The 27,044-nt window shown below is 36.7% G+C and overlaps 1 protein-coding gene across 9 annotated transcripts in view; it reads right to left on the bottom strand.

The window, feature by feature from the left end:
• GOLGB1 (golgin B1) overlaps positions 1-27,044 on the bottom strand; it is a 76,287-nt gene that overhangs the window by 22,665 nt on the left and 26,578 nt on the right. For all 9 annotated transcript variants that reach the window (XM_086403875.1, XM_086403893.1, XM_086403906.1 and 6 more), the window contains 4 exons: positions 17,486-17,600; positions 14,836-14,909; positions 6,639-11,836; positions 3,876-5,787 (listed from right to left, as the gene is read on the bottom strand). In XM_086403875.1, coding sequence (XP_086260001.1) covers positions 3,876-5,787; positions 6,639-11,836; positions 14,836-14,909; positions 17,486-17,600 — 7,299 coding nt within the window. The remainder of the gene's footprint in view (positions 1-3,875; positions 5,788-6,638; positions 11,837-14,835; positions 14,910-17,485; positions 17,601-27,044) is intronic.

Genomic DNA, 27,044 nt, shown 5'->3' with positions numbered 1-27,044 from the left:
AGATTTGCACCCCATCCTTTAGACAGGAACTGTCCAAGTGCTTCCTTTGATTATGGGAAAGTCCTAAGGAAGTTTGGGTGATGAAAACTCCAAAATGTTTCCAGAGTTGTCAGTTACGCCCTAGTAGAATCCCCTGGGTTATTAACTCCTTGCCACTTAGACCCTCAGACTTTATTTGGGAAACTTCCCTTTAACTATGGAAAGAAGAGGACCAAAGTAACCTGAGCTCCTTTCAAACTGAGCTCCTCCCTTAGGTGGTCCTGAGAGAAAGGAAGCCTAGTCTAGGCAGAGGTGATAATTTGCTGGCCTGGGCTGAATATTTAAACTGACAGTGATTGAAATGTTATCATACATGCAGCCAGTGGCTGAGAGACTAGAAATTTCAATGCTCATGAGACAGAGTGAGAACAAGATGCATGGAAAAGAAGAGTCGATGGAGTTAATAATACATTCAGTAAGTATGCAGAAGGGCCTCAGCAGACTGGCAGGGCCTGTATGCAATATCACTGAGTCAGACTGTCAGGCCTTCATGTGATTTATAACCCTGCTTAGGCACCCCACTCCAGTACTCTTGCCTGGAAAATCCCATGGATGGAGGAGCCTGGTAGGCTGCAGTCCGTGGGGTCGCGAAGAGTCGGACACGACTGAGCAACTTCACTTTCACTTTTCACTTTCATGCATTGGAGAAGGAAATGGCAACCCACTCCAGTGTCCTTGCCTGGAGAATCCCAGGGATGGGGGAGCCTGATAGGCTGCCGTCTATGGGGTCGCACAGAGTCGGACACGACTGAAGTGACTTAGCAGCAGTAGCAGTAGCAATTAGGCTTTATGATTCAGTCATGGCAGATGTAAAAGCCTCAGTCTCAAAAGTTCCTATAATCTCCCTACACACCAATTTCACAAAATAGAGAAAACAGTGTTTTCAGTAACAACCACACTGATAGAGAATATCCACCACAATTGCTGATTATCTACCATATGATTAACTACCTTTCTGCTAAAAACCATGTGAAATACAAACACGTATAAGATATGACATTTACCAGGAGTTTGAAATTTAAATGGTGCAATAAAAAAATACAAAGGTATAGAAATTTTACACACACAAACACACACACCCATATATATCAAGACAACATGGGACAAAGGAAAAGAGAAGCACGAGGAAAGTACAGACAGAAGGTAATAGACAATCAAGTGATCTGGAAATGTGACCAGAGGATCTAAGTTCTGGAACAACCTTTAAAGAGTAGGAATATTTGCCCAAAAAAGGAAAATGGAGAGGACATTTTTGTTCAGAGGATGGTAATGTGGGTAAGTAGACCAGTTTGTGGGTGAGCAGATCAGATGGCTGACAATAAGAGAAAGAGTAGGGAAGGGGACGCTGGAAAGACAGGCAGATACAAACCATGGGGTCTTAAAACCAGACCAAGAGGTTTGAATCCTAAGCATATTTTAGAGATAGAATACTTTTTAAAGGTTACTGAACAATGCAGTAATAAGAGAGTAGTTTCAGAAAAATGTATTCAGCAATGGAGGGGTAACAACTGGGAGCACCAACATTATAACCATTTAAGGGTAAAGTGTTAAAAATTTATCCTAAGGTGTTGATGATGGAAAGGAAAAAAGAAATATTTGAGGCACACTATGAATAAAGAAATGATAGACCCTAGATAGGCTCAATGCAGGAATACAGCCAATATTTTGTAATAACTGTAAATCAAAAGTAACCTTTAAGAATTGTACAAAAATTTTAAAAAAGAAATGACAGACTTTGATGATTAAATGAAATAAAATCATAGACAGTTAGAGCCTTAGGAAACAGAAGAACATTTCTATGAGTTATATGGAAATTAAAAAAGGCTGGCTTTATAGCATAGGTAACTATAGTCAGTATTTTGAAAATAATTTCAAAAATAATATATGTGTATATGTATAACTAAATCACCTTGCTGTGTACCTAAAACATTGTAAGTCAACTGTACTTCAATAAATATATATATTAAGAAAAAAATCAAATAAATAAAAAATGCTTTGGCTTGTAAATATCCAGCAGACAAAAAGGTATTAATAGAACAGGGGTTAAGAGATGGAAAGTTTAGTCCCTAGTATTTACAATAGCTAAAAATAGTAAAGCAACTCATTGAATAAAACATAGCTAATTCAGACTCTATCCTACCAGCTTTCAGGAAAAAGATTTTGACCTAGAAGATAATCAACACCTGGATAAGTCAGCAGTCCCCAACCTTTTTGGCACCAGGGACCAGTTTCACGGAAGACAGTTTTCCGCGACCGGGGGCGGGTGGAATGGGGATGGTTTGGGGATGATTCAAGCACGTTTCATTCATTGTGCACTTTATTTCTAGTCTCACGCCACTGCTATCTGAAGGAGATACCAGTCTGCGCCTGGAGGCTGGGGACCTCTGCTATAAACTATATGTGAGGTATATATGGTCCTGAAGAAAACTTTTTGCATTTGCATTCTGAAAACAATGACAAAAGCTTAAGCTCCTAGAACAAAGTCAGCTAAACTGAAACTATTTTAAAAATAAAAATAAATATGCCTAAGTTGTATTAATGTCAAAATTGTAGCTGAAAAGGGAGGTTTTGTTCAGATTACAAAAGGGAAAAAAGATTGTCTATAAATATTCAGTATTAAATGTAATATGAATGAACATATTATCTACCAAGAAAAAAAAAATCTGCATAAGACTTTACAGTTTAGGAGAAATTAATTTTTTCCCCTGGGCTAATAATGGTGGCTTAAGACGGTAAAGCGTCTGCCTGCAATGCAGGAGACCTGGGTTCGATCCCAGGGTTGGAAAGATCCCCTGGAGAAAGAAATGGCACCCCACTCCAGTACTCTTGCCTGGAAAATCCCATGGACGGAGGAGCCTGGTAGGCTACAGTCCATGGGGTCACAGAGTCGGACATGACTGAGCGACTTCACTTTCACTTTCAATCTTAAAAACTAGAATTTTCATATTCTGGATTTAAAAATAGAAAATTTAGCCTTTTGAAGCTCAATTTATTGCCCATTTGAGTATATGGCCTAGACAGAGTTAAGAAACTGTCATGAAAGTGAAAAGAATAATGTCACAAAGTAGAATCCTCACAGCCTGGCTGGGCTCATACAGTTCTAGTTTTGCCTCTAAATTTTGATAATATGCAAGTTTTCAGGGGAAAAAAAAAAAAAAAAGACCTGGATTAAACTATGGGATCCTCTTAAAAGCAGTAAAAATTTAACACTGGAGATCTTCCTTATCTTTCTCTAAGATTAAAAAAAAAAAAGTTGGATATATAAAGCAAAGTGGGAAAATGATTCAGTCTGCAAATAAAGCTTTACTAAATAGTCATGTAAAATTATTTAAATTAATCCCTTTTACATTTAACTTTTTTTTTTTTTGACAAAGTAGGGTTGTGTTTAGATAAGTACAAAAATAAGCCGACTCCTCTTTACCCTTAATTCTACCAGATTTTACTAAACTATCAGTGTGAAAAAGCACTTAAGTGATCCCAATACTTTCATTCAATTAAACTATGACAAATTCCAGAAACACGTGTGTGTGTGCGTGCGTGTGTGTGTGTATAAAATATATAAAATAGCTCTCCATCTCTTAGTCCTTTCGTGATCCATGGTGAGTTCTTGCAAAGGAAATCTGTAATTTTTTTAAAACAGCAATGGAAGATTTAAAGTAATTTAAATAATGTTTCTCTAAGACCAAAAACAATCTGTGGGGCATATGAGATCATCCCAGAATACCAAGTTAAAATGAATAAAAATTTTTACCATTTTCTGTAAAAATGAAAATCAATTTAAAGAAAGTTTCAAAAACTCTCAGAAGAAGACCGGAAAGAAAAAACTAAACACTCACTAGTCGGTCGCGGTCATTCTGGAGTGACGACATAGCTTTTTTTAAACTCTGTACTTCAGCAGGGCTGGTTGCAGGTGGGGCTGGGGACCTCTGCCTCCCGTCCTCTGACTTGCGTAATTTCTCCAGTTCACTCAATAGGCGATCTCTCTCATTCTGCAGGCTGGCCATAGCCTTGGAAAAGGACTGCACTTGGTTGTAAGAATCTTCCAGTTGTGAGGACAAGTGAAGCAGTTGCTCATCTTTGGACAGAAGCTGCTGGTTAAGTTTCTCAAGGTGGGGCAAGCTGTTATCCTCAGTGGAAATCACTGGAAATGCTGCTTTAGAAACAAGAACATCTCTCTCCCTGCTTATGAGGCCCTGTTCTCTCAGCTGTGCCAACTCCTTCAGACTGGCCTCATATTTCCTTTTCAGTTCCTCAAGTTCCTCATGCGCCTGATCTCTACTGTTTTGTAGGGAACTCATTGACCTTCCAAAAGACTGGATTTGTGCTGTGAGATCTTTATTTTCTTTGGTGACCATGAGTAACTTCTGTTCCATCTCCACCAGATCTCTTGCTAGCTCCGCCACCCTCTCTTCTGCTGTCTCAGTTTCATTGCGCATTATCCCTGCATCGTGATGAAGATGCTTTAATTCTTTCTTCAGTTTGTCTTCAATTTCACCTACCTTCTTGGCAGCTTCCTTCTGAACATTAACCAATTCCTCTTCCAGTTCCATAACTCTCTTCTGAGAGGAAGAAAAGACAGTACTTAACTTCTGTACCTCTTCTTCTTTGGCTTTTAATTGGGCCTGAAATATTCCTAGAGTACCTTCTTCTTGCAAGGCTGTCAACTGTTTCTTTAATTGCGATAGAGAGACTTTCAAGCTCTCAGTCTCTTTAGCTAAATCTTGTTTCTCCTCCTGGAGGGCAAGAGAGGACCTCTGCAGCTCCTCCCTTGCTTCTTCAGACTCCTTGAGCTTTGCTTCTAATTTAGCATATTCACCTTTCACCTCCTTGACCTGCTGAAGCTGAGCTTCAAGGAGCTGCTTTTGCTGACAGTCTTTCTTTGATAACACTTGGTTCAGGTCTTCTCTATACTGGATAAGCTCTGCATTGAGCTTGGCATTCTCAGAATTAAGGTCATCCATATGACTTCTCAAGCATCGGATTTCTTCCTTCAGCTTATTATTCTCAGTGGCAGCATCTTGAATGAGTTGGTCTTTTTCCAAGATCACGGAGAGATGTCGTTCTTCCAGCTGTTGGTAGTCACTGACTATGCGGTCTCGGTCATCCTGGAGGGAAGACATGGATTTAACGAAGGAATTCAACTGCGCCTTCTGCTGCATATTCTCCTTTTTTATGTTTTTCAGTGCTTCCATAAGCTGATTGGTTCTGTCAACAACTTTTTTGTTCTCCTCTTCTAAGACAGTGTTCTCCTCTTCCTCCTGGGACAGCAGATTTTCCAGTTCTTTAATTTCTTTATCATGCTGCCGATGCAGTTCAGCCACGGCCACTTGGACTGCCTGTTCCTTGGCAGAAAGCAGGCTTATAATCTTCTGCTCCTTCATGTTTATTTCTTCATGCAGCCTACTGGTCAGTTGCCTGGAGGCCTGAAGATCAGTCTCCAGCTGCTCATAACTGAACTTACAATTCTGGATATCAGCTTCTTTCTGCTTTATGATCCCTTCCAAATTTTCTTTATTTTCCTTAAATTTTTCTAGAGAGTTATTTAAATCAGTTGACTGGTCTCTGAGAATCTTCAGTTCTGATTCCAACTTAGCTAAATCATCCTGAGAACTACGGTATAGATTTTGAGTCTCTTCGAGCTGGGACAAAAGTTCTTTGTTTTCTCCTTGCAGAGTATCACAGACCTTCTGCTGAATCTGGACCTCTGTCTGAGCTTTGGACTCCCACATCTGTTTGTCATGCTCAAGCCTAGAAAAAAAGAAGGTCATTAATTACAGATTTCAATGGAAAAGTACTTGATGCCTAAGAAACACAACAGGTACTCAGATCTATAAATGAATAAACATTCATAATTGAAGGTGTTTTTAATAAAGAGGTATCAGTTCTATGAATGTTCTGTATTAAAGGTATATTGCATCTAAGAATTTATATAAAAATAAACTCCAAAGTCTGTTGTTAATTTAGTGACATGAGTTTGGATACTCTGAAGAGTGCCCCCAATTTGTACTTGGTTCTAGATAAGCTGTTGTCTGGCCCCTGAATGAAATAACCTTGGTATGAGAGGCAAATGAGGAAACCTGTCTCTGAGCAGAGGGATTCTACTAAAAATGAAAGAGTATAGTGTGGGGACGCTGTTAGTTCCTGAACTAAAGTGATATAAAACTGGAGTTTGAGGAAAATAACTCCAGCAGGCATATGCAATATAAATGGATGTGGAATATGGGGAAGAGAAAAGAGGAGATAATTTCAAAGGCTAAGACAGTAATTTGAGAGTATAGAAATTTACACTATGGTAAAAATTCAGAGATGGGCAAGGACAGTAGAAATGAAAATAAAAAGAAAGGAAAAAGTCTAAGAGATCTCTCAACAGAAAAATGGGTAGAGAAGTAAATTAATTTTTCATGCCAAGACAAGTTGTAGCAGAAAGTCATTTGCAAAAAACAGACAGACAGTGAGATGGAAGGGAGAGGGAATACATTTTCTGGGGGGAAATTTACACCAAAATTAGTCCCATAATATTAAAGGGAATGGAAATAGTTTATGACTTCCTTTGCCTTCAATTTCGTTTGGAAGAGCTAAAAGAGTTATTATTCATTTACCTGGAAATGTGGATCTTCAGTTCCTCCATATGGATGGACATCTGCCTAAGCTGATCCTTTAGAACGCTGCAATTCTCCTCTTTAAGTCTAATTTCTTCTTCTTTGGTCTGAATAGCATCACTGAACTTCCTCTCCCACTTTTTGGCTTCATCTATCACCCTGTCCCGATCATCCTGGAGGGAAGACATGCTCTTAGTGAAAGCTGCCAGCTGGGCCACAGTACTATCCAGGTTTTCCTGAAGTTGCTTAACTTCCTTGTCTTTCTTGTTCAAGGTGACCTGAACCTCTCCAAATGTCTCTTCCAAGTGGACTTTTTCTCTACGCAAAGCATCCAGTTTCTCTTGCATATTCTTCTTCTCTTTCAGGTGTTTCTCCTCTACTTGCTCCAGTCTTCGCTCAAGATCTTCATCCTTTTGTTTCATTTGGCTTTTAATGGATTCTTTATTTGACTGAAGCTCCTTTTTCAACTTGAGATTGTCTGCTAGGACCCTTGCTGCTTCACTTTGAGTATCATCTAGCAGTACTTTGAAGCTAGCTAATTCCAATTCTGCCTTCTTGCGGTGTTCATTGGCTTGAGCCAGATTTTCTTTGGTTATTTCCAAATCTTTTTGGGACTCAGTCTGAACAAATTCTAGAGCCTTAACAGTTCTCTCCAGAGCGCTGATTTTCTCTTGGTACCTAATACAATCCGTCTGCAGCTGCTTTACTTCTTGCTGTTTTTCTTTTAGCAGCTCCTGCAGTTCCTTCGCATGGCTTTTATTGCCAGGTCCTTTCTGAGCGCCTTGTATTTTCTCCATATATTCCTTTCGTATTTCTGATTCCACCTTAGTTTTCTCCTTGACTAACTGTTGCTTTTCTTCTTCCAATTCACTCACACACTTTTTAAGGTTCTGCATTTCGGATTCTAGTAGCTCGTTTTTGATCTGGGCATCTGTAACATCCTGATAATAATTCCCAATGCTTCCATTAAGTTCTGCTAACTGATTCATAAGCCTCTCTTCCAAATCATCTTTCTCTTCTTCTGCTGTCTCCTTTAACTTGGTAACTCTGGCAAGTTCTTCTTGGGTTTGCTGATTTAATAGGTTTATTTTGGTTACTTCTTCCTGAAGCATTTTTAGTTCACCATCCTTTGCCGCTATTTGACTCAATAAAGCATCTCTCTCGTTTTCTAAATTCTGGCTAAAGTCCTTGTCTTTCTGCCTGCCTTCCTCTAATTCAGTGATTCTTTCTTTGAGCTGATCAATCTGCTGAAGGTAGTTATTAATTTCATCATGTAAGCTGACATTCTCACATATGTCAGGCTTGGCATTGTTCTCTGATAGAGTGGATTCTAAATTTTCAGGCCTTGTGTTCATCCCTGGGGAATCTTGCTCATCAGCCTCACCTGGAGCAGACGGGGTCGCCTCTTCAGTGACAGCCATCTGGTTGTCATGCTTCTCAGTGGGCTCCAGGCTCGCTTGTTTGGACACATTATCTTCTATCTGATGCTTTAAATGTTGAACCTCTTCACTTAAAGAGTCCTTCTCTGCCTTTAAGGCCTTAAACTCCTCAGAAAGGGTTTTATATTCTGTTTTGACCCTTTCCAGCTCCTCCTTCATGTTGGAATTGGAAGAAAGAAGTGCCTCCATACTGTCTTTAGATGTATCTCCTGCAGGATGTACCTCTGCCCTAAGCCGCTCATTCTCTTCTTCCAACTCTAGGATTTTCTGCTGTTTAGATTTAGCAAACTTTCTCATCTTTTCTTTCATCTCCTCCATTTCCTGTTCAGCTTCCTGCAACTGCTTTTCTGTTTCTTTCTTGTTTGCTTCTGTGCTTCGTAACTTGCCATAAAGTTCCTGCTTCTCCTGCCTCACAGTTTCTACGACATGCTGAATTCTTTCTGCCTCATTACTAACATTCTCATAGGACTGCAGAAGAATTTCATATTCCTTTTGCAATTCTTGGTGTTTCTCTTGCCACTCAGTGCTTTCTGCAATCTTGGAACATTTCAAAGATTCAATTTCCTTCATTAAGTTTTCCTTGTCTTCAGTAAGACCCTCCAGTGCTAATTTCAGACTTTCACAAGAACCACTGAGACTTTGATTTTCCATTAAAGATCTGTCCACTTCTGCAATGAGTTTATCTCTTTCTTCCTGAAGAAGAGCTAACTTTCCTAAGAATACATCTTTTTCCCTATTTTGAGCAGAAACTTGGTTTTCCACATCTGCCAGAGACTTAGTGAGATGCTCAATGGTGTCTCTGGCCAAAGACAACTCCTCCTGGAGACCTTTGTTTTCCTTTAGTGCTTCCTTTCGGGAAATGAGGGCAGCTTGCAGCTTCCTCTGTATTTGCTGTTTTGCTTTACTTTCTTCTCCAGTCTCTTCTGGTTTCTGCTTCAGTTCGCAAAGCTCCACCTGGAACTGCTTTATCTTCTCATCATGTTCTTTGGCTTGCATTTCCAGCTGTGTACGCAGTGCCTTTACTAAATCCTCTTGTTCTGTTATCTCCGTTTGTACTTTAGTAAGGGCTGTTTCCTTTTCACTAAGCAGTCCAGAAAGGTATCTAACTTCTTCTTCCTTTTTGCTTATGAGTTTTTGCAGTTCATCTAGTTCAGGCTTCAAGTCTCTTAACTGCTCTAATCCAGCAATCTCTAGTTGACTGCTTTCCAGTTTTTGCCTCAGGGTTTCTGCGTGGGCTTCAGCTTCACAGGACTCTGCCTTCAGACTTTGGATTTCTAAATCCTGTTTATTTATCTGCTCTTGTAACTGAAATACTTCTTCTGATTTTTTAGTCAGCTCATTTATTGTAGAGTTAACCTTTAACTCTAACTCTTCTTTCTCAGCCTCTATTTCTTTCAGCTGGGTCTTAATCTGGGCAATAGCAGCATTGCCCTGCAGAGCATCTGTATCTCCAAGATGAGAAGGCCAGTCTGGGTGCAAGTCAGACTCTGAAACAGATTGAACAGGCTGCTGTTTGGTGGTTTTGAATAAAGGTTCTTCTAAACCTTGAGTGGGAGCGCCTGGTTCCTGCTGGCCACTGCCTGGGAGTTTTCTGTCCATAGATTCCTGTACTTGAATCTGCAGTTGTTTTAGTTGGTCCCCAATGTTCTCATTTTCCTTGCTTTGCTCATCAAACTGTTCTTGCAAGCGATTATAGTCATCCTTCTGTTGCTTTAGCTCCTCCCTAAGATGTCTTTCTTTCTCCTGTGCCTTTTTTAGAATCACCTTGCGAGAGGTTAATACTTCCTGTAGCTTCTTTTGAAGTTGCTCCTTTTCTTTTTCAAGGTCGACTATTTTTTCTTCCAGTTCTGGTTTCCAGTGTTCTCCACTGCCGGCACCAAGTGGACTGATGGCCACTGCTTCTTTTACAGGTGCTGCTGAGTCTCCATCACCTGCATCCTTGTTACCTGTGGTTAACTTTTGGATAATTGCTTGGTTTTCAACAACTTCTGCTTGGAGCAGATCTATCTGGTTTGTCTTCTCCTGCAAATTCTGATTCATCTGTTTGACCACAGCCTGTAACTGTTCTTCTATTGCTGCCTTTTCTTCCAAATCCTTCCTAATGTGCTCTAGTTCCATTTCCTTCTCAGATATTATCTGTTTTAAAGACATTTCTATTTCTTGGCACTTAGAAGTCACACGTTTTTCTAAGTCTTCTTTGCTTTCTTTATCTTCCTCCACTTCCCTCCTCTCACTCTCATGGAGCAGGATCTCTTTGCTGGGTTCATCTTTCACTTTGGCCAATTCCTCTTCTAATCTACTGACTTTCTGTAGAAGTTCCTTTCTATTAATAAGAGCAGCCTGGAGCTTTCTCTTTCTCTGCTCACTTTCTTTCTTTACAAGGTCTAATTCACGTTGAAGTTCTTCTTTACTTATTAGTCCTGCTGGGCTCAACTCATCATAATTCTGTTTAATGCTGGAAACAATTTCTTTATCTTCTTCCATCTGCTCTTTTTTGGTCTCTTCAGCTCTGGATAATAAATTCAGCTGTTCTTTAAGAGTCTTTATTTCAACCCCAAGAGAAAATTTCTCTTCATTAAGCTGAACCATTTTCTCCGTCATACTAAAGCTGAGTTCTGTCACTTGCTGATCCTTCTCCTCAATGGTCTGTTGGAGTATTTCCACATCTTTCTTTTTTTCTAGTAAGAGTTGATCCATTTTTGCTATTTCAAGTTCCTTCTGTGAAAGAGCCTGTGAAAGTTCTTCCACCTTATTTGAGACCTCCCTCTCACGTTCTGCCCCCTCAAGCACTTCACTCTCCTTCTTCTGCAGCTGGCTCTGCAGGCTTTTGATCAAAGTACTTTGCTCAGAAAACTGAACCTGCACACCATCTAGTTCATTCTGTAAAACTTCAATCTTCACATCTTTAGATTTGGCTTCTATGGTGAGGCTGTGGATCTGTTCAGTGAGCAAGTCGTGATGAGCAGTCTGACTTTCATAGTCAAGTCTTCTTTGCCTTTCTGCTTCTGCAAGGCTCACTTCTAGTTGCTGTACCTGAGCCCTCAGGTCCGTTACCACACAAAGTTCCTTCACCTGAGCAAGAAGCTGGTCTCTTTCTTCAGACAAAGCAGTAAAGGCATTGTTGGTGTTTTCAGCATTTTTCTTAAACTCTTCTATCAGCTGGGTTAGCATGCTTATTTCCTTCGCTTTCTCATCTAAATTTTTCTCATAGATTTCTTCTGCTTTATGAAGGTTTACCTCAAGCTCCAAAACTTGACCTTTTAGTCTTTCTAATTCATCCTGGTGACACTGACAAATACCTGGGGCAGCAGAAGAGGGTTTATCATCATTGTCCTGCTCGGCTGATTTTAATTCCACTCCGGTGTAAGTTAAAGATATTTCCTCAGATGGTCTATGCTGGTGTTCGGGGCTCATCTGCTCTCCTTTCTCAGTTGTTGTGCGGCTGCTCTCTTTATCTGGTGTCGGTGGAAAATGCTGCCCTGTATCTTCAAGCAACACTGTCATTTTAACTGGAGGTATTCCTTCACTCTCTATCTGTTTCATTTCTTTCTGATCAAGGAACTCAGGGTCTCCTTCTGCCCTTTTGCCTTGAAGCTGCAGCTTAAGAAATGCAATCTCCTCTTGAGCTTCTTTCATTTCCAGCAATAAAACAGATAGTTCTTTATGCTTCTGAGTAAATGTGTTCTCCAGGGCATCTTGTCCACTTTCCTCAGCAGAAAAACTGCTTTTGTTGAGCCTGGTAATATCAACCATGCTCACCTGTTGTTTTTTTTTTTAAAAAAAAAAAAAGAAAGCACCTCAATCAAATGTTTTATAGGAAAGAGCCTAACTAAAAACTGGTATTTTGTGCATTTTACAAAACCGAAAACTTTCCATCCAAACTTTCCTACCGCAAAACTGCTAAATACTTTTAAAATCAGTTTTTATTTCCCAACTTGGACCTCTGAGGGCATCCTGTCAATCCCGCACTGAAGTCAAGTCATATTCATAAGACCTAAGGAAACCTGGGACTCATTTTCTAAATATTCCTCACTTGGGAAACTTTTTCTTCAGATTAAAACTGCTTATTTCTCCTAAGAACTACTTACAAATAAAAAGCAAAGCAAGAAATAAATTTTTGTTTCATCTCATGCCAAGAAATAAGTTACAGGATTCCTTTTCCTAAACTATTTATTGGAATAGGAAGTATTAGATAAGATAGCTATTAACAGACAAACAGATTATCAGACAAGTTGATTAAGATAAAGTACCAGGATAAAATAATCAAAGAAGAGTTCTGCTGGAGCTTGGGAAGAAATTACGGACCCATGTGACAAAATATTAACCAAGTTACTATTACAAAGCTTACTGTATTAGACTGCTCAATCCATATAAATTATTTCCATAATTGTCTTCCTGGGACAAAACCAGTGAATTTCATGGTAAATTTAGTATTTTATTAAATGAGTTTGGGAACCATATACATAATAAAATATCCATCTTTGTCAACAGCAGCTTTTCTCCCCACCCCCCAAAAAATTCCAACTTGATACGAAGGAAAAAAAAACAAACAAACTAGGGGATTGTCAAACAATGTGGTGGCCAAGCACACAAGCTCTGCAGTCCAGCTGCCAGAGTTCACATCTCTGCCATTCACTAGCAGAAGCTGGCACACAGTAAGCCCTCAATGAATATTACCTATTATCTTGGTATCATTTTCAGCCATTGAGTAAAAGAAAAGAAATCATTACTTCAGAACTATATATTATTTTACAGAAAGTTATTATCTCATCATTTTTCATTAGCACTTTTAACTGTTTAAAATTCTTCACTCTCTGTATTACTTATACTCACATTTCTAGAAACCAAAACTGGACACACTTTTAGCAGAGGAAAATTTCCTTTATAATTTCCTCATGTCACATTACTATTTATCCATTCCTACATACATGAAAAATCTAATATAGTCAAGGCATCACTTTTGCCAGAAGATGGAAATACAACTAACTCCTTTTCCTGGTCTCATATCCTAAGTATTCTTATTTCCTCTTTACTAACTATCTATCATGCCATTTCACTCACTCTCTTCCTTCCCTAGTCTCATTCTCTGCTGCTCCCTATCCTATCTATAGAGTTCAATTAACTTTGGCTTGATTTTTTTTTAAAGTCAATGTTATACATCAGAGAGCAGAAAGTGGATAACTTTGCTCTTTCTAGCCACTCTCACTTTTCCTTCTGGTATTAGTCTTCCCCTTTAGACTGTGCTTACATTTTCTATGGACCCTTTCTATTCACTCTCTCTTATCCCAAGGAATTATCTTAGTCACCCTTGCTTTTACAATTTCTGTGGAGCTTTTTTCCCCTTACTTTTCCACTGTTTCCTGTTTGTTCTCCCTTCTGGATATTTTGTTTTTCTTAATAGATTCCCATATTTCTTATCTGCTCTTGCATTTGTTTTCACTAGACATTAATTGCTAAGCATCTTAAAACATTAAGCATCTCCTTGGCTAAACAAGATTCATTTTTCACTACTAAACTCTCATAATTTGTCAGTAACCATATAATGTTAAAATTATTTTCAAAATTTAGTCCACTTTTCACAATTTTGTGAACAGAACATCATATGAAAACATAATTGAATGTAAATGTGGAGGTTAACTTTATGCCTCAAATTTGGTTAGCCCACAATACTGAGATAATTGGTCAAACATTACTCCAAATGTTTCTGTTGAGGTATTTTTAGATAAAGTGAAGATTTAAACCAGCAGACTCTGAGTAAAGCTGGCTGCTCTCCATAACGTGGATGGGCTTCACTAATTGGTTAAAGGCCATAACCAAAAAAAGATGGCCCTCCTCCAAAAAGAAGAAATTCTGCCTGCAGACTACCTTCAGATTCAAACTGCAACTTCTCTGGGTCTCCAGTGTGCTAGCCTACCCTGCAATTTTGAATTTGTCAGCCTCCACAATTACATGAGCCAATTCCTTAAAATAAAGCCTGTTTATATATATTGCACTTCCTATTAATTCTGTTTCTCTAGAGAACTCTAATACAATAAGTAAGCAGACACTATTGTAAAGAAGTTACATTATTCCTCAAGGCCATTTATGAGTCTATCACTCACTTCTTCTTTTTCATTTTTTTTCTGGCCATGCCACATGGCTTGTGTGATCTTAGTTCCCTAATCAGGGATCAAACCCAGGCCCTTGGCAGTGAAAGCATGGAGTCCTAACCACTGGACCACCAGGAAATTCCCCATCACTGACTTCCTAAATGGAAGGACAATTAAACACAATACAGCCAACAATCATCTTAAATTAGCAGAATATTGAGCAATCACACATTTCTTATAATGATTTTCAGGTTATAAAAAGCACCATTCTTTAAGGATACCTTTTGAATATAATCCTAAGTGAAACTGTGCCAAATGAGAAGGGGGTGGTGGGGCGAGACTGGAGATTTTCACCTAATTTCTTTACTGAGAAACTTTCTGAGATGGGCAAAGAAGTTGAGATAAATGATAACCCAGCATGCAAAATAGAATATCAAATACCAAATAAATGCTACTGTACTTGCATTGGTTCAACACAAATAAAATGTCCAAATATTTATAAACAAATGAGAGTAAATGAGAAATAATAACCATTACAACTCTCTTAAATCTCACTTTCTAGGTAATGTAATTCTCTGTTGACATTAGAAAACTGTACAAAAGCTTAGGCCTGAAACCACCTCCCTGATCGAGCTCATATTCTCATTATTTTAAGAATGCATCACTTACCTCATGGACTTCTCTATCTACCTCTCCAGTTCTCTTCTGAGACTCCAGGAGAGTAATCTGAGAGGATAGTTTTTCTGAAAGTCACAAAATAAATAGCCTTAGAAGGTAAATGTAGAAGTGTTTGGAAAAAAAAAAACAAAACAGAGGTATGATTGTGTGTGAGGCTATTTGAGATGCATGAAATAGCCAAGAGGAAAGAACAGACTAGTTTGGGGGAGATAAAACCCTTATTTTATTAAAATAAAGAAGTGGCAAAAGAAGATGAAAAGATGAGATATAAGATAGAAGGGTAGTGGGTGTTAATGATTAACCTGAGTGAAGTATAATACATAGTGGAAGGCTTTAAAGGGGGAAAAAAAAAAAGCCAGAGCACATGATGAAAAGCAGCTATTTCTACAGCATAATTTGGGAATTCTAGGGAAATAAATGTAACTTATCTATAACTTTTCTGTGTTCATATTATACATCATGCATTAATATAGCACTTAAAATGTCTTCTACATTCTTTCACATATGTTCATAAGGACATCAAATTTTAGCATAAAAAGGAGCTATCCAATCTCTTCAATGACCATATGAGGAAACAAAGAAATGACATGTCCTACAGCTAGTTCATACAGCTAGGATCAGAATTCAGTCTTCTGAGTTTGCCCCCATGTCTTATTACAATGTGGATATCTAAAAAGGGTAGTAGTACCTTGGAGGATAAAAATATTGAGTGTTAGTAAGCCCCCAAGAAGTTTATACTCTTTCTGAGAAGCTAAGACAAGTATACGAAACAAACAAAAAAGCTTATTACAAACAAAAAAGCTTATTTTTTACACTACATCCAAGTGTTTTAATATGACCCACATGATTTGACCCCACTTATTCTACAAACTCTATACTGCTCCCCTTTTGCTCATTCTACTTCCAAGAACACTGGGCTTGCTTCTATCTGAAAACATATCAAGTTTATTCATACCTCAGGGTGTTTACACTGCTCTTCCCTGCTTGGAATGAGATGTGTTCAGTCTCTTTTGTGTGGCTCTCCCCTTTTCATCATTCAGGAACCAGTGATCAGAGAGGCCTACCCTGACCACTCGGACACTACTTTCTCCTTCCCCCAGACACATGTGCAGTAGCCTGTTCTATTTTCATCCTAGTATTTGTCACTCTCTGAAATTTTCTTATGTATATACATGTTTATGGCCTGTCTTGTCTTCTAATATGTTCGGAGCAGTATCCTCAGCAACTAGAGTAGTCCCCAGTACATAGGAAAGGCACCACAGATATTCGCTGAATGAATAAATGAACATTCATGAAACAAATGAATTCAAGACTGTATATAATATGTTCAGACATTTCACAAGTATTTGAGGAAGGAGCACAGTGGTAGAAATGGAAGCACAAAAGGTGAGTTTACTATTAATAGAACATGACTCATAAAACAAGGGTAACCAGACATGAAAACTAATACAGAAAACCTTAGGGCCAGCGACCCCTGCAGTAAAGAGCAAAGAGAACAGAACTCATGTAACCTCTAAACCATAATGAGCCACATGAAAGTGACAGAGACTGCTTGCAAAACTGCAAAATAAACATCATGGATAAGGCCTCAGAGAAGTGGGTTAAGTGGGTTGAATAATGAGTTGAATTTGTGGTATTCTTTATCAGCAATGGTAGGACTAGTCTAATAAAGGTATATGATCCCTATATACCTTAGTTTATAGCTAAGTGGAACTGTACAATGGTTAAGTTGGAAATTTTGGTATAGACTTTAGGAAATTGTACGAACTTTACTTGGTATTCATTCTCACTCTTAAAGCACAGTAGTCAGTTACTCCAGGATAAATTAGATAAGTGAAGCATTATTAACTACAAGTTACTAAAGCTATAAGGTCCTTGTGAAGCAGGTGACAAAAGGAAGGAAGTATATCTTCATTCTTACTAACTGTTCACACATAGTTCAATAGAATAAAGCGCTAAATTTAGTTCAATCCAACAAAACTTTATTCAGCAGTCACTCATTTGCTAGGTACTATTCTAGTTTCTGGTAAAGGGTAAAGCAAAAGATGAAAAAAAAAAAATGACCCCTGCCCTTGAAAATGAATTTTAGAAGCACAAAAATGCATTAATCCAACTTTGGGAGATTAGGACCAACTTCTCAAAAAGTTAATGCCCTCATTGAGGCCTGAAAGATGAGTTCAAGAAATAGCCAGGCTAGAGAAAAAGGATAAGGTTCTAAGCAGTCTATAGCATGAGCAAAAAACAAAATGGTTTCTACCTCTAAATCTTTACTTATACTGATCTCTGTTACCTCATCCCACAAATTTGTTACTGGAAAAGTTCTTTCTCTATTTTACCTATTTAAAAAGTCATTGTCTTATTAAGGTCCTATTCGAGCCATACATCTGAGACGATTCCTTGGCCACTCCAAAATGAATATAATACAGATCTCCTGCAGCATTTAAAGCCCATACTGCAAAATGTTATACTTATGTAAACACTGGTATTGTGTTCAAATTGTTTAATGTGTATTCATCCTAACTTCAATAACTATCAGCTGTGCTAAGATCTTTAATATCATTGAATCTACATGTTATACATATACAGTGATAAAAGTTGTTGGTTAAGAGGTCAGAGAATTATGGTTTTCATTTATACGTACCATTCTCAGCTTTCAGCTCCTCCAGCTCTACAGAATTAAGGAGCAAGGCTCCCTTTTCATTCTCTAGTTCTACCACTCTCTTCTGCAAAAAGGCAATACTCTCTTCAGTGACTGCCTAAATTGTAGAAAGACAACAAATTAATGATTCTCCAGTGCAAAACTCTCATACTAATGTCCAGACAGCCTCTGGCATTTTTGTGTTCTAAAAGTTCTCCAGCCTTGAAAATACTTTAAAAATAGCATCTACTTATCTGCCTAGGTAATCTTTAAAGCAATGCTTTTCATCTGAAGATAGAAAGATGAAACCTTTCACACAAATTTCTAGTTCACTGGCTTCTGAATTTAAGACCAAAGCCTGGATTTTCCAAGTCTATTACACACGAAAGAAAATTTTCAGAATTCAAAAAATTAAAAGCACATTATGAGTTCTGGAAAAACTTCAAGTAATCTAGTATGTGTGTAAATGGAGTCTTCAAAGGAAGAGAGAGGTCAGAAAAAATATTGGACTAATTAATGGCAGAAAAATTTCCAGATTGAAGCAAACTATAAACACAGATTTAAAAGGCAAATTCCAAGCACAAGAAACGTGAAGAAAACTATGTGAAGGCACATTATAACCAAAGTGTTCAAAAACAGTGATAAAATCCTAAAAGCAATCTGGAAATAAAAAAAAGAGACAAAAATGACAGTAGATTTCTTACCAAGAAACAAAATGCAAGAAAAAAGAGTGCAGTAATAGCCTTAAAGTATCAAAAGAAAAAAACCTATCAATATAAAATTCTACAGTTAGCTTTTAGATTAAAAACAACAGAGTGATAAAGATTTCTTCAAATACACAAGAGCTATAAGAAGCCCTTACCAGCAGACTTGTGTGCTCAAGAGGGCACACACACACAGTAAAGGAAGTCCTTTGGGCAGAAGGAAAATGACACAAGATGGAAATAAGAAACTACACCAGAGTTTGGCAAAGTTTAGAGCCTTCTACCTGTTTCTGCAAATAAAGTTATGGCCTAAAGGCCTACAATATTTATCATTTGACTCCTTACAGAGACTGCCAATTCTGGATCTACCCTAAAGAAAAGCACCAGAAATGGTAACTGTAATGGTAATTAAAATTTATTTTCTTATCATTTGAATCTCCTGAAAGATAACTGACTAAACAAAAATAAAAATTTTTGTTTATAACATGTTATATTTTTTTGTTTTTGTTTTTTTGTTTATAACATATGCATAAGTAAAATAATAACTAAGTCCCCAAAATGAAGAAATACAAGTATACAATTGTAAGGTTTTTATTCTATACATGAAGCAGCACAATATTATATGCAGGTTAACTGTGATTAAAATGCAACTATAATCCCTAATGGGCTTCCCAGGTTATAAAGAACCTGCCTGCCAATGCAGGTAGACATAAGAGATGTGGGTTCAATCCTTGGGTTGGGAAGATCCCCTGGAGGAGGTCATAGCAATCCACTCTAGTACTCTTGCCTAGAGAATCCCATAGACAGAGGAGCCTGGAGGGCTACAGACTGTAGAGTCACAAAGAGTTGGACATGACTGAAGCGACTAAGCAATAGCAGCATAATCCCTAATGCAGTCACTATTATAACAAAATAAAGAATTATAGCTAATAAGCTGAAAAGTGAGAAAAACAGAATCGTAAAAAATATTCAATCAATTTTTTTAAAGGAAGGAAAAGTAAAAAAGTAAAAGGCAAAAAGTTGGAAAAATGGAAAACAGATAGCAAGGTGAGAGACTTAAAATGGTATCAATGGCAACATTAAAGAAAATGGTCTGAACACTCCAAGTAAAGGGCAGAGGTTGACAGATTGGATAAGAAGTAGATTCAAACTCTACGCTTCATATAAGCTTTAAATATAAAGACAAAAATAAGTTAAAGAGTGAAAAAAGATACACCATGCTAATATTCCTCAAAAAAGTAGAATAACTATATTAATATCAGACAAAAGTACATTTCACAGCAAAGAATGTTACCAAGGATAAAGAAGATCATTTCATAATATCGATGGGTCACTTGATAATCAAGAAGACATAAACATCCTAAATGTTTACGCCCCCAATAACACAGCTTGAAAATATATGATGCAAACATTGATAGAACTGTAAAGAAATCCACAACTATGAGATTTCAATACTCCTTTCAATAATTGGGAAAACAAACAGGCAGAAAAGCAGCAAAAATATAGTACTAACTTCACATGATCGACATTTATAAAACATTCAAGCCAACAACAGCAGACTATTTTCAAGTACATATGCAACATTAACCAAAATAAACAATATTCTGGGCCATAAAACAAGTCTCAATCAATTCTAAGAGTCAAGTCATATAAAGTATGTGCTCTGACCACAATAGAATTAAAATAAAAATCAATAACAGAAAGACCTCTAGATGTATCACTCCCAAATATTTAGAAACTAAGTAACCCAGGGGGCAAAGAAGAAATTAAAAGGGAAATTAGTATCTTTGACTGAGTGAAGATGAAAATACAACCAAATTTGTGGGATGCTACTACAGTAGATTTTAGGGGGGAATTTTTAATGCAAAATGCCTATATTAGAAATAAGAAAGGTCTCAAAGTAATGGCCTTGGCTTTCACCTTAAGAAGCTAAGAAATGCAGAAATCAAGTCTAAAGTAAACAGAAGAAAGGAAATAATGAAGATCAAAGGAGAAATCAATAAAACAGAAAATAGAGAACAAGACAGAATCAATGAAGTTAAAGCTGGTTTTGAGATTACTAAAAATTAATAAACCTCTGGACAGTCTTACCTGTGTAAGAAAGAAAACACAAATTACTAATATCAGAAATGGAAGAGGTAATGTCACTACAGATTCTATATATGCTAAAAGAATAATTAGAGACTACTATGAATAACTTTTTGCCTATAAATTTGACACTTAATATGGACAAATCTCCTCAAAGATATTAAAATACCAAAGCTCACTCCAGAACAAATAGATAACCTAAATAGCCAAATAGTTATGAAACAAACAGAATCTATACAGACAAATGCTTCCACAAAGAAAACTTCAAGACTAGACAGCTTCATTGATGAATTTTCACAAAACATTTAAGGAAAAAATAACACCAAGTCTATACAAAATCATTCCAAAGAAGTGAAAAGGAAAGAAGACTTCCCAATTTATTCTAAAAGGCCAGGTTTACACATAGAGCAAACCCAGGAAAAGATATTACAGAAAATTACAGACAGACAAATATTCATCATAAACACAGATGTAAAACTTTAAAGCAAAATTTTAGCAACTGAATCCAAGAAAGTATAAGGATAATACATAACTACCAGGTGAGATTTATACCCAGAACTCTCAAACACTGCTGATAGGGATAGAAAATGGTAATAACCACTTTGGAAAACTGTCTGGCAATGTCTGTCTTAAAATCTCTCATATGATACAGACACTTCACTTCTAGGTATTTACTGAGAGTAAAGAAAGCACAGGTCCAAACAAAGATTTATAAAAGAATATCCATAGAAGCTTTATTTGTAACAGTCCAAAACTTTCAGTAATCCAAATCTGCCCATCAACAAGTAAACAGATAACCAAACTGTGATATATACAATATTCTCAACAATACAAAGGAATGAACTCTTGGTGCATACAATAGGATAAATACCAGAATAAGTATGCTGAGTGAGGAGTCAAGAAAAAAAAAGCACATAAAATGTATTAAAAATTCTAAAAAATACAAACTAAAATGACAGAAAGAAGATCAGTGGTTACTTGATTGGTGGGAGATGTAAGAGAAAAATTAAAAGGGATCATGAGAAACTTTGGGGGTGATGAATATGTTCATTTTCTTAATAGTGTGATGGCTTCATGCATACATCAACACTTATTAAGTTTTACACTTTAAAAGTATGCAGATTATCATATGTCAATTATACCTATAATACAGCTGTTTAAAAGGAAAGTAAGTCAATATATAAGTAAAAATAAAATTCAAAAAACTTTATCAAATAGAAGAAGACAGGAATAGAAAACAGAAGGAAAAAAAAGCCCAAGATGGCATAAATGAAAGACAAATCATTCATATCAGTAATTATACTGAATCAACTCAACACTCCAATGACAAAGCAAAGCTTATGGGAAGAAGCAAAAAAGCAAAACTTAACAATATATTATATGCTGAGGATGAGAGGGTTGGAAGGTAACCTGATAACTGAGATGAGATGCTAGACTTCTGGTGTTAAAGATGGAAGAACAACCAGAAACCATGGGATGTAAGAAATACAGCCCTAGTCACTGGAAAAAGTAAGTACATTAATTCTTCCCTAAAGCCTCCTTTGCAGCCCAACCGACATTGTGATTTCTGGCCAGTGAAACTGATTTTGGATTTCCGATCTCTTGAACTTAAGGAATCTCATAACCTTCTGTATACAAGAAGAAATAACCATTTCTTCTGAAGAAATACAATCATTTCAATCAAGAAATAGAAATCAAAATACCAGCCAAGCCACAAGAGAAGGGCATGTGACTTTGTCAGCCAACTCAAGTCATCCTACTCCTGGCTCCAGAATTGAGTTGAAAAAGCCTCCAGGTAGTTTTCCCCATAGAAGGCTCCAGACTTTGCAGAGAAAATAGCCATCTCCATCATTCATTCCCTCTCCAAATCTCTGAAACACAGAATTGAAAAGAACTCCAGAATTTTATGCCTCCTTCTTTGTTCTTTCTCTGGAATCCTTGGCCATTCCAGATCTTCCAAGGACTTCCGTTACTATGTTGAATTACTATGTCGAAGAGTAGTGGTAAGAGTAGGCACCTTTGTCTTGTTTCTGATCTAAGAGGAAAATCTTTCAGCCTTTCACCATTGAACCTGATTGTTAGCTCTGGACTTGTCATATATGGCCTTTATTACATTGAGATACATTTGTCTATGTTTAATTTGTTAAGAACTTATTCAGAACAGATATTAAATTTTGTCAAATGTTAAAAAAATTAGTCTAGTTTTAACAACTAGACAAAAATCAGTCAAAACAAAGATAACCTAAATAATACTATGATTTAAATGATGTTTATACAATATTATATTGTATAGCTTCCCTGGTAGCTCTGATGGTAAAGAATCTGCCTGCAATGCAGGAGACTCAGCATCAATCTTTGGGTTGAGAAGATCCCCAGAAGGGAATGGCAACCCACTCCAGTGTTCTTGCCTGGAAAATCCCATGAACAGAGGAGCCTGGCAGGCTGCAGTCTATGGGATCGCAGAGTCAGACATGACTGAAGTGACTTGGAACACATACAAACACACACAAGCTATATTCACCAAGACAGACCATATGCAGTGTCAGAAAACAAGTCTCTATAAATTTCAAAGAACTGAAATAATATAGAACATGTTATCTGATCATAATGAAATTAAATTAGAAAGCAATAATAATAACAATAAGATATCTATAAATAAAACCAAATATCTGGATAATTAAACAACACACTTCTAAATAATCCATGATCAAAGATGAAATCACAAGGAGAATTCGAAAATGCTTCAAAAACTGAATGATACAAACACAACATATCAAACCATGTGCTTAAAAGGGAACTGTATCCTTTAAATGTTTAAATGAGAAAAGATCTGAAGTGTTTGATATAAAGTTATACCTTAAGAAGGTAGAAAAAGAAAAGTAAAACCAAATAAACAGAAAGAAATACCAAGGATCAAAAAACAATAAAAGTGAAAACAGACCAGTAACAAAGAAACATAACAAGGTTAAAAGTTGGTTCTTTGGAAAAAAAAAAAAGTTGGTTCTTTGACAATATTGTTTTAAAAAGTCAGTTTCTAGTTTAGTCTGATCAAGAAAATGAAGCACAAATCAAACAGTAGAAATTTGCAGTTAGAAGATGAACAAGTTTCGAAGATCTAATGCCCAGCATTCTGATTATAATTAACAATAATGTGTTACACATTTCAAAGTTGCTAAGAGACTAGATCTTAAATGTTCTCACCACAGAAAAGAACTGATAATTATGTATCATGGTGGAGGTATTCACTAATGCTATGGTGAAAGATATATCTCTGTTGAAAGATATACATGTATCAAATCAACAAGTTGGATACCTTAAATTTCTACAATGTTATATGTTAATTATATCTTAATCTAAAAAAACAGTAATAGGGATTGGGGTAGAGGTGGGTATCACTACAGAGGGTATACAAGCATTAAAAAGATAAAAAGAGAATACTGCAACCAACATTATAACAAAAATTTGACATTTTCAATGAAATAGATAAAAACAAAACAAAAATCCAACTGGTACAAGATGAAAAAGAAAATCTTATTAGTCTCATATCTGCAGAAGAAATTCATTGTCAATTCCAGACCCAGATGGTTTCCATGGTGAATTCTTTCAAACTCTTGAGAAATAATACCCATTTTACAAAAACTCCCAGAAAATAGAAGGGAACATTTGCCAACCTGTGTTTTTGATGCCATATTAACTCTAATACCAAAATCTGACAAAGCACTACAAAACAGAGGAAAACCTTCATGACTAAAACCCTTTATAAGTACATATAGAAAAATGCTCCACAAAATAGTATTAAATCAAATTCAGTAATAAATAAAAAGTGTAATATTTTATGACCAAGTCAGGTTTATCCTAACAATACTAGGTTGGTTTAATATTCAAAAATTAAAGTACTATACTACATTAACAGAATAAAGAAGAAAACCCATGTGGTCATTTCAATAAATGCAGATAAGGCATTTGGCAAAATCTAATATCAATTTTTACCAAACTAGGAATTGAGGGGAACAACCTCAATCTGATAAAGAACATTCATGGAAGACTTAAGGCTAGCACCACAGCTGATGGTAAGATATGGGATACTTTCCCCTAAGATCAGGAAAAATGCCAGAAGGCCCAATATTACCACTTTTATTAAACAATGTTGTGAATGTCCTAGCCATTGAATGAAAAAGAAATAAAGGCATAAAGATTAGAAAGGGGTAAACTTGTCTTAATTTGCAGATGACATGACTGTTTATGCAGGAAATCCTAAGGAATCTACAAAGAGTCCAGAACTAATACAATAAATACCAAGTTCACATAAGCAAAATTCAATTGTATACTTACATACAAGCAACAAACAATTGGAAAATGAAAAGAGAATAAATTTCATCTACAACACCATTAAAAAATATGAACTATTTCAGAATAAATTCTAAAACATGCATAACTCCTCCAAACCAGTGCTGAGAGACATTAAAGATGCTCAATAGCATACATTATTAGAGAAATGCAAATCAAAACTACAATGAGGTATCATCTCACAGTGGTCAGAATGGCAATCATCAAAGTCTACAAACAATAAATGCTGGAGAGGGTGCAGAGAGAAGGGAACCCACTTACACTGTTTGTGGGAATGCAAATTGATATAGCCACTATGGAGAACAGTATGGAGAGTCCTTAAAAAACTAGGAGTAAAACTACCAGATGACCCAGCAGTCCCATGACTGAGATTATATTCTGAGGAAACCATAACTGAAAAAGACACATACCCCTATGTTCATAGCAGTACTAGTTACAATAGCTAGGACATGAAAGCAACCTAGATGTCCATAGACAGATGAATGGATAAGGAAGTTGTGGTACATATACACAATGGAATATTATTAGTCTGCTATAAAAAGGAACACGTTTGAGTCAGTTCTAATGAGGTGGATGAACCTACAGCCTATTATAAAGAGTGTAGTAAGTCAAAGAAAAAGACAAATACTGTATATTAACGCAGATATATAGAATCTAGAAGGACAGTACTGATAAGCCTACTTGCAGGGCAGCAAAGGAGACACACACATCTAGAACAGACTTTTGGACACAGTGGAGGAAGGAGAGGGCGGCATGATTTGAGAGAATGGCATTGAAACATACACATCACCATATGTAAAGCAGCCAGTGGGAGTTTGCTGTATGATGCAGGGAACCCAAAGCCGGTGTTCTGTGAAAACCTAGAGGGGTGGGAAGGGCAGAGAGGTGGGAGAGGGCTACAAAAGGGAGGGAACAGATGTATACCTATGGCTGATTAATGTTGCTAAATGGCAAAAACAATCACAACATTGTAAATATTCAACAATTAAAAATAAAATTTAAATTAAAAAAAAAAAAGATCTTAGTAAGTGAAGAGAGATACTATACTCCTGGATTGAAAAGTTCAGTAGTATTAAGATGTCAGTTCTCTCTAAACTGATTTATAGATTTGACACAATGCTAATTCAAAATCCCATCCAGTTTTTTTTCAAATAGAATTTGAGAAAGTTGACTGTACAATTTCTGTGGAACTGTAAAGCACCTGGAATAATCAAAGCAATCTTAAAAAGAAGAACAAAGTCAGAAGATTTATACTACTTGATTCAAAATTACAGTAATGAAAACAATGTGATACAGGCATAAGAAATGACAGATCAATAGAACAGAAAGCTCATAAATTTGCTTTCAACAAAGTTACCAAAGCAATCTAATGGGGAAAGTAAAGTATTTCTAAGAAATGGTGCTGAAACAACTGGATATCCATATAGGAAAAAAAATCAACCTCGATTCTTTATCTTACACCACATACAAAATTTGAGGTTCAGAGACTTAACTCTGAAAGCTAGAACTATATGGCTTGTGGAAGAAAATATAAGAGAGTATGTTCAGACATAAATAAGTATGTTCATAACTTACAGTTAAGCAAAGATTTCACAGACAGGACATAGAAAATTATAACTAGAAGAAAAAAAACTGATAAATAATAGACTTTATCAAAATTGCAAATGACTGCTAATTAAAGGGCATCATGAAGAAAACAAGTAAAAAGCAAGCCACAGCATGGGAGAAAATATTCACCAAACATGCCTGATAATAAATTGGCATTTAGGGTGCATAAAGAATTACTACAACTTGACAAATAGGTAAAAAAAAAAATCTCAATTTTCAAAATGAGGAAATAACTTGAAAAGATACTTCACCAAAACAAGAAATACAAATGTCCAAGAATCTCAGAAGAACATGTTCAACATCATTTGTCATCAGAGAAAAGCAAATTGAAATTCCAACGACCTACCAATACATACCCATTAGAATGACTAAAATTTTTAAATTGACAATACAAAATCTTAGAGAAGATGTAGAGCCATTGGAACTCTCATATATATTAGGCAAGAAGGTTCTCAGTGGTAACGAATTCACCTGCCAATGCAGGAGACACGGGTTCGATTCCTGGGTTGGGAAGATTCCCTCGAAGAAGAAACAGCAAACCACACCAGCATTTTTGCTGGGAAAAACCCCATGGACAGAAGAGCCTAGCTGAGCAGGCTACAGTCCATGGGATCGCAGAGTTGGACACAACTGAGCACACACATAAATATTATAATCACTTTGGCAAAAGATCCAGCATTTCCCTATAAAGCTAAATGCATTCCTACTCTATGGCCCAGAGATTCCTCAACTACCACTTGACGAAGATGAATGAAAACATATGTCCACACAAATACTTGTACAAGAATGTCTACAGCAGCTTAATTCATAACAGC

The sequence above is a fragment of the Bos grunniens genome, chromosome 1 (genome assembly GCF_055505025.1).
Source record: "Bos grunniens cultivar Pamir isolate PY7600 chromosome 1, Bosgru_T2T1.0, whole genome shotgun sequence".
Classification (NCBI taxonomy): domain Eukaryota; kingdom Metazoa; phylum Chordata; class Mammalia; order Artiodactyla; family Bovidae; genus Bos; species Bos grunniens.
The sequence above is the reverse complement of the archived record's forward strand: the minus strand, read 5'-3'. Positions and strand labels throughout refer to the sequence as shown.